Source organism: Oncorhynchus keta, chromosome 28 (assembly GCF_023373465.1).
Source record: "Oncorhynchus keta strain PuntledgeMale-10-30-2019 chromosome 28, Oket_V2, whole genome shotgun sequence".
Taxonomy (NCBI): Eukaryota; Metazoa; Chordata; class Actinopteri; order Salmoniformes; family Salmonidae; genus Oncorhynchus; species Oncorhynchus keta.
The window spans coordinates 47,510,727-47,524,220 of record NC_068448.1 but is presented as its reverse complement, the minus strand read 5'-3'; the positions used below and the strand labels follow the sequence as shown (position 1 = coordinate 47,524,220).

Genomic DNA, 13,494 nt, shown 5'->3' with positions numbered 1-13,494 from the left:
GCATTTTCCGTATTGACTGACCTTCATGTCTTAAAGTAAAGACGGACTGTCGTTTTTCTTTGTTTTTTGAGCTGGTCTTGTTATAATATGAACTTCGTCTTTTACCAAATAGGGCTATCTTCTGTATAACATCCCGACCTTGTCACAACACAACTGATTGGCTCATACGCATTAAGTATAGAAATTCCACAAATTAATTTAACAAGGCACACCTGTTAATTGAAATGCATTCCAGGTGAAGCTGGTTGAGAGAATGCCAAGAGTGTGCAAAGCTGTCATCAAGGTAGAGAGTGGCTACTTTGAAGGATCTCAAATATTTTAACCAGGGTTCCCGAGTGGCGCAGTGGTCCAAGGCACTGCATCTCAGTGCTAGAGGTGTCACCACGTCCCTGGTTCGAATCCATTACATCTGGCTGTGATTGGGAGTCCCATAGGGTGGTGCACAATTGGCCCAGTGTTGTCCTGGTTTGGCTGGGGTAGACTATCATTGTAAATAAGAATTTGTTCTTCACTGACTTGCTTAGGTAATTAACGGTTACAAAATTGTTTCAAACTTATTTAGCTACTACATGATTCCATATGTGTTATTTCATAGTGTTGATGTCTTCACTGTTATTCTACAAGGTAGCATTTCTATGTTGAAGATTTTTTTTTTCCCCATACACCATCCAGTTTGCCTAATTTGTATAATATATTAGACTTGATCTTTCTTGAATAAGTTCTTCCTCCTCCTTTCTTTTTGTTTTTCCTCTAAATTATTATCAGCCTCTATGGTACAGTTTTATCGCTTTTGTTTTAGAGATGAGTAATGAATTGCATGGCCTCTAAAGCCACATTTAAAAGTTTCCCATATAATAAGGGGATTTGCTGTACCTATGTTAAGTCAGTTATAAATTCCTCTGTCCTAGTTAAAAGCAAGTTATCATCCAATAGGCCTTGATTACATTTCCAACATCCTCACCCACGTGGAAATTCAGTAAGAGTAATGTATATGCCAATTATGCAATTTATGTGTCCTTACAAACAGCATTAAGGATAAATATATACAGTATGTCTGCTGAGCACACCATACTCAATCAACACAAAGTAGACCTGCATAATTTACTGCTTATCAGCCAGTTGCCATTGTTATTAATGTTCTCCTGTGAAACAAAAAGTCCTGGCTATTCATCTTAAGGAAATATTCTTTACATAGAGAGGTACATTAACATTGATGATGCCAGAAAAAAAAAAATTCTGTGACAGAGAGGTATAGCAAAGTCAGCTGCTGTGAAGATGCATTAAATAAATCAAAATGGCTGCATGTCCTCATCTTCCCTTTCCTTCTTGCTTTTTTTTTTTGGGGGGGCGATTTGAGACTGACTGAAACTTTGACAGTAAAAGCCACAGAGAAAAATAGCTAAAAATAGCAAAAAAGCATTCTTAAAAGGTCACACGTAGCTGCAGTCAATTCACCGCCACTTTGTGTCATCATGTGTCTTCAACAACGGCTGTAAAAAAAAAAAATACATCACGAGAAAGGCCAAGAGCACAGTCCCTCCCAGTGAGGAATCAATTCTGCTCTTAAGGACCTCAAAGTCAAGTGTAGCCCCCACTCAGCACAGTGGGTGTGTGTGTATCTGCGTGCCCCCACCAGTGCAGTCAGCAGAACTCAGAACTGTGGAGATATGGTGGAACAGGAGGATAGAAGTAGGAGAGGAGCAGGGGGTTGAGTCTACCTGGCCATGGAGGAGGGGAGGATGAGAGGTATTGAAGGAGGAGGGGAAGTTGAGTCTACCTGGCCTGTGTTTGTCTCCAGTTGGCATACCTGTGGGCCTACTAGGTAAACATGGATGAGGGTGGGTGAGAGAGAGAGAGCCAGACATTCAAGGAAAGGAGAGAGAGGAGATTGAGAGGGGAGGGGGGATATAGTAGTCTACCTAGCCTTATCCTTTCATCTAACTGCTCTTGAATGATTGCTTTCTCTCTCTTTCTCTTTCTCTCCCTCTCTCTCTCACACAACACACTGGGGGAGTTTGACACCAAATTATTTAACTCCGACTCAATCGTTGCATTCCATCAGCTCTAGTGTTTACCCAACAGCAGCCCAAATATGTACCTTATCTAACTTTCCTTTTCTATGCCACACCTTGTTTCCCCCATCTTTCTCTCTTTTCTTTCTTTCTATCTAGAAACAGCACATAGGGGCCCAGACTAAGAAGTACAGTGCAGGCCTGCATCATAACCACACAATGACCATCAGGGACACACACAAACAAGCACACTTTCACGCACACACACACACACACACACACGCCTCTATGTTAAATGCTGTAAAGCTGTTAGGAGACTTTTGGCTCTGTGCCTGCTTCTCTGGGTAAATGAGAGAGACTTCTCTAACAATCTATTGCGAACAGAAAAACAGCCATCCGACAGCCTGGTTAGAAATCAGTCAGTCTCTCAATACGCTTAAGAACAGACACCCAGAAAGAGAGCCATTCAATAGGGAAGCGGGATACCTAGTCAGTTGTGCAACTGAGTGCATTCAACTGAAATATGTCTTCCTGTATTTAACCCAACCACCTCTGAATCAGAGAGGTGCAGGGGGGCAGCTTTGATGGACATCATTGGTACCCAGGGGGAAGTTGTTATGGGGGTTAATTGCCTTGCTCAAGGGCAGAACCACAGATATTTCCACCGTGCTAACTCTGGAATTTGAACAGTCAACCTTCTGGTCTACTGTCCCAACGCTCTAACCGCTAGGCTACCTGGCAGGCGAACTTGTTATGGCCATCACTTTAAGGAGGGGGACTGGACAGTAGATGATGAACGATTCAGCCAGGACAATTGGTAGCCGAATGAAAGAGCGATAAAGAGGGAGTGTGAGAGACGGAGAAGGCAGAGAGAGAGAGGCGGAGAGAGCGGGATAGAGGGTGAGAAAGAGAAAGAACAAGAAAGAAAGAGAGAGTAAGTGAGAGATGGAGAGACACAGAGACAATGCCAAATAGAGAGGGGGTAGAGGTGAAACAAGGAGATTGTTCCATTTTCAGCCCTGTTTATATACTCTGGTATCAGAGAGTACTGTTCTGTATATACTGGAGGAATCATTACCACAACCTCTTGACCAGCCGTTCTACTTTATTGGACATTCTGTCCAAACAAGCTAGTCGTTTCTCCATACTGAGCCTATGTTAGTTCTGGAGAGATTTCAGAGTTTAAAACAGCTGCCTGGAACAGGGAGCAGCCAGGATAGAAGGAACACATGCACACAGATACGCACACACACATATGTCCGACACAAACATCTGCAGTGTATCTGGCCATTATCTTGGCTTATCTCCAAACAGCGGCAGAGAAAACCACCTCTTCAATTAAGATAGAGGCTGTCCTCATTGGTCCTGTGTAGTCAAAATGACAGGGGCTTTATGACACGCATAGAGAAGGCCAGACAGGAAGAGAGGAGAAACAACTGGTCTCTCTACTGTCTCCCCACTGGGCACATACTGGTTGAATCAACATTGTTTCCACATCATTTCAATGAAATTACGTTGAACCAATGTGGAATAGACGTTGAATTGATGATGTCTGAGCCCAGTGGGTGCATACTGAGTAACCACCTTGTGTCTTTCTCCTTCCGCTGTTTGCCTGTCAGTGTGCAAGTGTGTGTGTGAGTGGAAGAGGATTTAATTAAGTGTGTGTGTGTGTGTGTGTGTGTGTGTGTGTGTGTGTGTGTGTGTGTGTGTGTGTGTGTGTGTGTGTGTGTGTGTGTGTGTGTGTGTGTGTGTGTGTGTGTGTGTGTGTGTGTGTGTGTGTGTGTGTGTGTGTGTGTGTGTGTGTGTGCATGCATGCGTGTGCGTATGTGTTTACTAGCTGCCTTGTTGTTGCACTGCATCCCACACACTCCTCTGGGGCTTCTGTGACGAGCATCTACATCAGCCCTGTGGCATCCCCATCAAACAAAGTATTTAACCAAAATGTGCCTGGAGAAAAACAGAGACGACAAGCCCGAATACTTGTGCACAGAGGAATCTGGCGCTGAGGGTGAAATGTGTGTGTGTCCGTATGGGCTGTTTATGTCAGGGGTGCTGTCCTAGTAAAGATACCACACAGCTGCATTTCTACCGTGGGTCTCTCTGGCAGCTGGGGTTACAGAGGGATCAGATCGCATATCACCACTCTGCTTGTGCCTCAAATGACACGATATTCCCTATATGGTGTGCTACATTTGACCAGGGCCCATAAGGCTCTGGTCAAAAGTAGTGCACTATATAGGAAATAGGGTGACATTTGGAACACATATTCTGACAGACAGTGCCTGTCGTTGCCGCTACAACCTCCAGCCGCCAGACGCTGCTCAACGCTTGGCCCTGACAGCACCAGCAACACTTTATAGAACAACAACACCTCTTTTGTTACGTCTGTTATGAGGTGATTCATATCAAAGAGTTGACGCAACACATCATGTCACGACACCACGTCCTATGTCACTTTGTTTTGTGTTGTCATGTGATTTATTTCAATGTGTCAAATCAAATGTTATTTGTCAAATGCGCCGAATACAACCTTACAGTGAAGTGCTTATTTACAAGCCCTTAACCAACAATGCAGTTTAAGAAGAATACCTGTTTAGAAGCCTCTTGGACCTAGACTTGCGCTCCGGTACCGCTTGCCGTGTGGTAGCAGATAGAACAGTTTATGACTAGAGTGGCTAGAGTCTACCACCGCCTGGTATAGAGGTCCTGGATGGCAGGAAGCTTGGCCCCAGTGATGAGGTGGGCCCTACGCACTACCCTCTGAAGTGACTTGCAGTCAGAGGCCGATCAGTTGCCATACCAAGCAGTGATGCAACCCGTCAGGATGCTCTCGATGGTGCAGCTGTAGAACCTTTTGATGATCTGAGGACCCATGCCAAATCTTTTCAGTCTCCTGAGGGGGAATAGGTTTTGTCGTGCCCTCTTCACGACAATCTTGGTGTAATTGGACCATGTTAGTTTGTTAGTGATGTGGAGGCTAAGGAACTTGAAGCTCTCAACCTGCTCCACTGCAGCCCTGTTGATGAAAATGGGGGCGTGCTCGTTCCTCCTTTTCCTGTAGTCCACAATCTCCTTGGTCTTGATCACGTTGAGTGAGAGGTTGTTGTCCTTGCACCACACAGTCAGGTCTCTGACTTCCTCCCTATAGGCTGTCTCATTGTTGTCGGTGATCAGGCCTACCACTGTTATGTCATCTGCAAAATTGATGATGGTGTTGGAGTCATGCCTGGCAACGCAGTCATGAGTGAACAGGGAGAACAGGAGGGGACTGAGTACACACTCCTGAGGGACCACCGTGTTGAGGATCAGCGTGGCGGATGTGTTGTTACCTACCCTTACCACCGGTGGGCAGTCCGTCAGGAGGTCCAGGATCCAGTTGCAGAGGGAGGTGATCAGCCCCAGGGTGATGAGCTTAGTGATGAGCTTTGAGTGCGCTGTGGTTGAACGCTGAGCTGTAGTCAATGAATAGCATTCTCACATGGGTGTTCCTTTTGTCCAGATGGGAAAGGGCAGTGTGGAGTGCAATAGAGATTGCATCATCTGTGGATCTGTTGGGGAGGTATGCAAATTGGAATGGATCTAGGGTTTCTGGGATAATGGTGTTGATGTGAGCTATGACCAGCCTTTCAAAGCACTTCATGGCTACAGACGTGAGTGCTACGGGTTGGTAGTCATTTAGGCAGGTTACCTTAGTGTTCTTGGGCACAGGGACTATGGTGGTCTGCTTGAAACATGTTGGTATTACAGACTCAGACAGGGAGAGGTTGAAAATGTCAGTGAAGACACTTGCCAGTTGGTCAGCGCATGCTTGGAGTACACGTCCTAGTAATCCGTCTGGCCCTACGGCCTTGTGATAGTTGACCTGTTTAAAGTCCTTACTCACATCGGCTGCAGAAAACATGATCGCACTGTTGTCCGGAACAGCTGAGGCTCTCATGCATGTTTCAGTCTTACTAGCCTCAAAGCGAGCATAGAAGTAATTTATCTCCTCAGGTTGGCTCGTGTCACTAGGCAGCTCTCGGCTGTGCTTCCCTTTGTAGTCTGTAAGGGTTTGCAAGCCCTGCCACATCCGACAAGTGTCAGAGCCAGTGTAGTATGATTCGGTCTTAGTCCTGTGTTGACGCTTTACCTGTTTGATGGTTCGTCGAAGGGCACAGCGGGATTTCTTATAAGCTTTTGGGTTAGAGTCCCGCTCCTTGAAAGTGGCAGCTCTACCGTTTAGCTCAGTGCAGATGTCTGTAATCCATGGCTTCTGGTTAGGGTATGTACGTACGGTCACTGTGGGGACGACGTCCCCGATGCACTTATTGAAGAATCCATTGACTGATGTGGTGTACTCCTCAATGCCATCGGAAGAATCCCGGAATGTATTCCAATGTGTGCTAGCAAAACAGTCCTGTAGATTAGCATCTGCTTCATCTGACCATGTTTTTATTGACCGAGTCACTGGTACTTCCTGCTTTAATTTGATCTTGTATGCAGGAATCAGGAGGATAGAATTTGCCAAATGGATCGCGAGGAAGAGCTTTGTACGCGTCTCTGTGTGTGGAGTAAAGGTAGTCTTCTTTCCCCTCTGGTTGCACATTTAACATGCTGGTAGAAATGAAGTAAAACTGATTTAAGTTTCCCTGCATTAAAGTCTCCGGCCACTTGGAGCATGGACAAACTACAAGGAGACAGAATGTGTCTCCTTCCTGTGCGTTATGATGGCTGCGTGGTCCCATGATGTTTATACTTGCGTACTATTGTTTGTACAGTTAAACGTGGTACCTTCAAGCGTTTGGAAATTGCTCCCAAGGATGAACCAGACTTGTGGAGGTCTACAATTTTTTTCTGAGGTCTTGGCTGATTTCTTTTGATTTTCCCATGATGTCAAGTAAAGAGGCACTGAGTTTGTAGGTAGGCCTTGAAATACATCCACAGGTACACCTCCAATTGACTCAAATTATGACAATTAGCCTATCAGAAGCTTCTAAAGCCATGACATCATTTTCTGGAATTCTCCAAGCTGTTTAAAGGCACAGTCAACGTAATGTATGTAAACGTCTGACCCACTGGAATTGTGATACAGTGAATTATAAGTGAAATAAGCTGTCTGAAAAATGACTTGTGTCATGAACAAAGTAGACTTGCCAAAACTATAGTTTGTTTACAAGAAATTTGTGGAGTGGTTGAAAAACGAGTTTTAATGACTCCAATCTAAGTGTATGTAAACGTCCGACTTCAACTGTATGTCTCCTCTCATAGACCTACACCATGCCACACTGATGGAAAGGTCAACACTCCCAGGAAGATAACATGATTACAATGGAGGGAAGTGTACAGTTGGAGAAGGGCAGGGCCAGGAGGGGAAAAAGCTAGCGAAATGGATTGATAGGCTGGGAGGTGGAGCAGTAGCGGATGGAGAGGGTAATGAAGGGAGGGGTAGACGCTGAAACTGAGGGGTTTGAGCTCGGATTTACAGAGGCAGAGTTCTTTGTCCTGCCGTTCCTCCTCTCCTCCATCACACTGTCTCTGTCTGAAGGACTCTTTATCTCCTCTGGGCTAGCTGCTAGCTGCTAACAGCCTCTATGCTGTATGTGTCCCATATGGCACCCTTTCCCCTTTATAGTCCCAAAAGTTGCGCACCAGATAGGGAATAAGGTTCCATTTGGGATGCACCCCTATTCATCACAATAGGCCGTCATTGAAAATAAGAATTTGTTCTTAACTGACTTGCCTGTTTAAATAAAGGTAAAATAAAATAAATAAATAAATCTCTCATCACCACAACACTGTTCTGGCTGTTCCATGCTTTACAAGCTAGCTCTGAGGTAGTTGGATATACTGAAGCTAGGGAAGAACATTCACTTTGCCCAATAATAGTCATTTGTCCTATAAAGGTCCATAATAAATCAAGAAAATGATATATTCGGATGATGATGATAATAATAATCATAATGATGATGATGCTGATTTATATTTCTACCAGTATTGTAACAGTCTAATGTGAGCAGACGTTGTTGGAATAGTTGGGTATGGTTTACTCATGACTCTCTGATGTGATAATTGCCACTGCAGACGTTGTGGTTTCACCCTCATTCTCAGTGGAAAATACTCCTCATCCTCCCTCCTCCCTAGCGCTGTTGGAACATTTACTAACACACTCGCCTCTTTTCTAACGTGTTTGACTCGCTCTGGTCTGTTGCACACATGCTTGCACACATACTTGTTCATACTGTCATATCACTCCTAATACACATGTACGTATATCAATAGGTTATTATTACAGCACTTGGCAGTGTAGGTCATTTTCCAAGTCCAAACCCTGGTCTGGTTTTTCCCTGCAACGCGCCCCTGTGGGCCCTGGTCAAAAGTAGTGCACTATGTAGGGAATATGGTGCCATTTGGGATGCATCCCAGGACTGGTTGGTATTGCTGAGTGTTGGGGACTGGGAGTGGTGGTGGTTTCCCCCCCAAAGTCTAGCAGGCTGGCCATTGATGCTGAGTGTTGTAGGTGGTTGTGTACCAACTGCCTGGAGGACATGTGCTGAGGGCTGTTGGTGGTTTTGTACTGCGGTCTGTGTCAGACGAGGGTTTTCAATCCTCCCTCAGCTCGTTTGGCTGGGCTGGCAGTAACTTCCCAGTCTACAGACTGAGGAGGCAAGATAAACATGGTGCCGGAGGGGATGGCTGCCGTTTTATGGGCTCTTAACCAACTGTGGTATTTTATTTAATTTATTTGTAACTTATTTTGTACATAATGTCGCTGCTACCAACTCTTCTGGACATCAGAACAGTGATTACTAACCTTGAATTGGAGAAATCATTTTTCTTCAATGAGTCAGACTAGAGGGATTTACTCCAGACACCCGAACAGGCCCTCATCTCCGTCATTAGCAGTAGGAAGAGACTAAGGTTTTGCAAAAGGAGATCGGGGTGCCTTGTGAGGATCAGGCGACGAGTTGCTAATCTGCCTGTGCCATCGGTAATATTGGCCAACGTACAATCACAGGATAATAAAATGGACAAACTAACAGCATGTATATTCTACCAACGGGACATTAAAGACTGTAATATCTTGTGTTTCACCGAGTCATGGCTGAACAACGACATGAACAACATACAGCTGGCGGGTTATACACTGTACTGGCAGGATAGAATAGCAGCCTCTGGTAATAAATGGGTGAAAGTCTATGTATATTTGTAAACAACACCTGGTGCACGATATCTAAGGAAGTCTCAAGGGTTTGCTCGCCTGAGGTAGAGTATTTCATGATAAGCTGTAGACCACACTATCTACCTAGAGAGTTTTCATCAATATTCTTTGTAGCTGTCTATTTACCATCACAAACCGATGCCGACACTAAGACCGCTCTCAATGAGCTGTATAAGGCCATAAGCAAACAGGAAAACGCTCATCCAGAGGCGGCGCTTTCAAGGAGCGGGACTCTAACCCGGAAGCTTATAAGAAATCCCGCTATGCCCTCCGACAAACCATCAAACAGGTAAAGTGTCAATACAGGACTAAGATGAAATCGTGCAAAACCGGCTCCAACACTCATTGGATATGGCAGGGCTTGCAAACTATTACAGACTACAAAGGGAAGCACAGCCGAGAGCTGCCCAGTGACACCAGCCAACAAGACGAGCTAAATTACTTCTATGCTTGCTTCGAGGCAAGTAACATTGAAACATGCATGAGAGCATCAGCTGTTCCGGATAACTATGTGATCACGCTCTCTGCAGCCGATGTGAGTAAAGCCTTTAAACAGGTCAACAATCACAAGGTCACTAGGACGTGTACTCTGAACATGCGCTCGGCAAGTGTCTTCACTGACATTTTCTAACGCTCCTTGTCGGAGTCTGTAATACCAACATGTTTCAAGTAGACCACCATAGTCCCTGTGCCCAAAAACACTAAGGTAACCTGCCTAAATGACTACCAACCCATAGCACTCACATCTGTATCCATGAAGTGCTTGAAAGGCTGGTCATGGCTCACATCAACACCATTATCCCAGAAACCCTAGATCCACTACAATTTGCATACCTCCCCAACAGAACCACAGATGATGCAATCTCTATTGCACTCCACACTGCCCTTTCCCACCTGGACAAAAGGAACTCCTATGTGAGAATGCTATTCATTGACTACAGCTCAGCGTTCAACAACACAACGACCTCAAAGCTCATCACTAAACTAAGGACCCTGGGACAAACACCTCCCTCTGCAACTGGATCCTGGACTTCCTGATGGACTGCCCGCCTGTGGTAAGGGAAGGTAACAACACATCCGCTATGCTGATTCTCAACACAAGGGCCCCTCAGGGGGATCCTGTACTCCCTGTTCACTCATGACTGCATGGCCAGGCACGACTCCAACACCATCATCAAGTTTGCTGACAACACAACAGTGGTAGGCCTGATCACCGACAACGATGAGGCAGCCTATAGGGAGGAAGTCAGAGACCTGACTGTGTGGTGCAAGGACAACAACCTCTCCCTCAACGTGATCAAGACCAAGGAGATTGTGGACTACAGGAAAAGGAGGACCGAGCACGCTCCCATTCTCATCGACGGAGCTGTAGTGGAGCAGGTTGAAAGCTTAAAGTTTCTTGGCGTACACATCACCAACAAACTAACATGGTGCAATCACATTAAGACAGTCGTGAAGAGGGCACAACAAAACCTTTTCCCCCTCAGGAGACTGAAAAGATTTGGCATGGGTCCTCAGATCCTCAAAAGGTTCTACAGCTGCACCATCGAGAGCATCCTGACGGGTTGCATCACTGCCTGGTATGGCAACTGATTGGCCCCCGACCGCAAGGCACTACAGAGGGTAGTGCGCCCAGCCCAGTACATCACTGGGGCCAAGCTTCCTGCCACCCAGGGCCTCTATACCAGACGGTGTCAGAGGAAGGCCCTAAAACTCTCTGCTACCGCACAGCAAGCGGTACCGGAGCGCCACGTCTAGGTCCAATTGGCTTCTAAACAGCTTCTACCTCCAAGCCATAAGACTCCTGAACATCTAATGAAATAACTTCCCAGACTATTTGCATTTCCCCCCTTTTACGCTGCTGCTACTCTCTGTTATTATCAATTTAATAACTCCATCTACATGTACATAATCACCTCAATTACCTCGACTAACCAGTGCCCCGCACATTGACTCTGTACCGGTGCCTCCTCTATATTGCCTCGCTATTGTTATTTTACTGATGCTTTTTAATTATTTGTTACTTTTATTTATTCCTTATGTTTTTTGTATTTTTCTTAAAACTGCATTGTAAGGGCTTGTAAGTAAGCATTTCACTGTAAGGTGTTGTATTCAGCACGTGACAAATGACATTTGATCCGATTTGAAAAGAACCTGTTTGACCCTTTGCAGCATCCCTTTACAGCATCTCAGACACACACACAAACACAAACAGCAGTGACACAAACAGCTAACACAAATACAAAATCAAAGACACAAGCGCGCAAACACACCGTTATCTACAGTTTCGCCAGAATACATGCTTCTGTCCACCAGATAATGATTTCTCTAAACTCATTACATACTCGTCTCAGCCGTGGAACAATAAGTGAACGGCTGTTCACAGGATTGGTTAACTCTGGACACTACGTTGGTGTCTAGAGAGTTAGGAGGTAAATCAACCTTTAACTTGTTCGGAATTATGTCCAAAAGACATTTCGATTGGATGCTTAGATGTCCCTTCAGACAGCTGAAGGGCAATTCAGACAGCTGTCTGAGTATTTTTATAACAAATAATAATATATATTTTTTAATTTAACTGTGTTATCTTAATGTGTATTTAATGTGTGTATATATCTATACCTGCCTAATGATATGTTTGTTTTTGTATTGTGCTATGTATAATTCCAATGCTAAGCAAAAAAAATTAAAGCCAAGCACACACACACACACACACACACACACACACACACACACACACACACACACACACACACACACACACACACACACACACACACACACACACACACACACACACACACACACACTCACACACACACACACTTCCCCCTCTGCTCGCATCAATTCCATCTCCCTCAATCACATCAACACTGTAGCTCAGGAAGAGGTTGTTCACTTACCACCAGTTGCCACGGTGAGATCACGCAGGAAATGTCCATAGAAGGGAAAATCGAAGGAAAGATTTACTCTCTGCATGAAAAAAAACAAACAAACACAGATGACGCAGGTCAGAAAGAGAGCTCCGAAAAGACAAAGAGGCACTCGGGAGAGAGACAATTCCCAAACTCTACCTTTTTCAGTCCTTGTGGTAGTTGACTTTAAATTTGACCACAAGCCAAGTTGTGAATTGTTTTCAAGCAAATGTAAAACTCCCAGGATAAAATACGCACCATTGTGGTTATGAAAAGAAAGCATTTATGAGTTTCATAGACCTTCATGAAGTTTGATGAAACATGTTTCCCCAATGGAAAACCTTGTCTTCCCCCAAGGGCAGACTCAGCCAAGAGCTCGAACATAAAAGTAGATGTATTTGTCAGTCATTTTTCAATAACATTTTCTGGTCAAAACAAGATTAGTACTAAAACGTGTTGATAACAACCAGTAAAAAAAAGCCTGAATGAGCTGACTACAGTATATTCCTATATAGATTTCTGAATTCATATGCTAGTTGGATTTTACAGTCTACCACACTGTTTGGTACTATTGCTGTGTTAGATAGAGTAACTGAATCGATTACAGTGACAAGGTGAATGTTTACAGCACTGCTTCGAGGAAGCAGGACACTACACTCACTTGAGTCACTATACAGGACTCTACCATGGTATGTGTCCCAAATGGCACCCTATTCCCTAGCGCACTTCTTTTGATCACGGCCCACTCCGGTCAAACGTAGGGCACTGTGTAGGTAATAGGATGTCATTTGGGGCGTATACATGTTGCTTCAATAGCATATGCTGGGTATGATAGAGAATAGAGAGCATAACTCCATGGCAAACGCAGCTGCATGATCCAGGATTCAACCAGGGGAAGTAATGCTGCGGCCCACCACAGTCAATTACTATGACTAAACACAGTCTTTCAACAGCCGAGCTTCTCTGCTTCATTTTGATGAACTCGACCTCTGTTTTTTTTGTGGTTTTTTTACGAACCTATTGACTGACTATGCTATGTGGGTATTCCAACACGCTGGGACTGGCACAGCATAGTGCCAGAAATCAACACTACACATACTGAAACATATTTCTGCCACCCCTAGCCCCCTCATGGTGTCCTCTGTGGGTGTCTCCCAAGTGGCACCGTATTTCCTATATAGTGCACTACGTTTGACCTATGGGCTCTGGACAAAAGTAGTGCCCTGCACAGTGAAGGTCCTTGTTTGGTCTGAATGGGGTTTGGTACCGCCGGCTGGGCTGGCTGGCACAGATATCCCCAGGCCAAATGGCCCGTGCCTGATGTGATGTAGCGCTCAGTTTAGCCTGTTTCCCTCAGTCTCCTCTTCTC

The 13,494-nt window shown here is 44.9% G+C and overlaps 1 protein-coding gene across 2 annotated transcripts in view; it reads right to left on the bottom strand.

Moving 5' to 3' along the window:
- The window catches only part of LOC118361510 (plexin domain-containing protein 2-like), a 161,336-nt gene that overhangs the window by 67,035 nt on the left and 80,807 nt on the right, over nucleotides 1-13,494 (bottom strand). For both annotated transcript variants that reach the window (XM_035741510.2, XM_035741509.2), the window contains exon 4: nucleotides 12,114-12,183. In XM_035741510.2, the coding sequence (XP_035597403.1) occupies nucleotides 12,114-12,183 (70 nt within the window). The remainder of the gene's footprint in view (nucleotides 1-12,113; nucleotides 12,184-13,494) is intronic.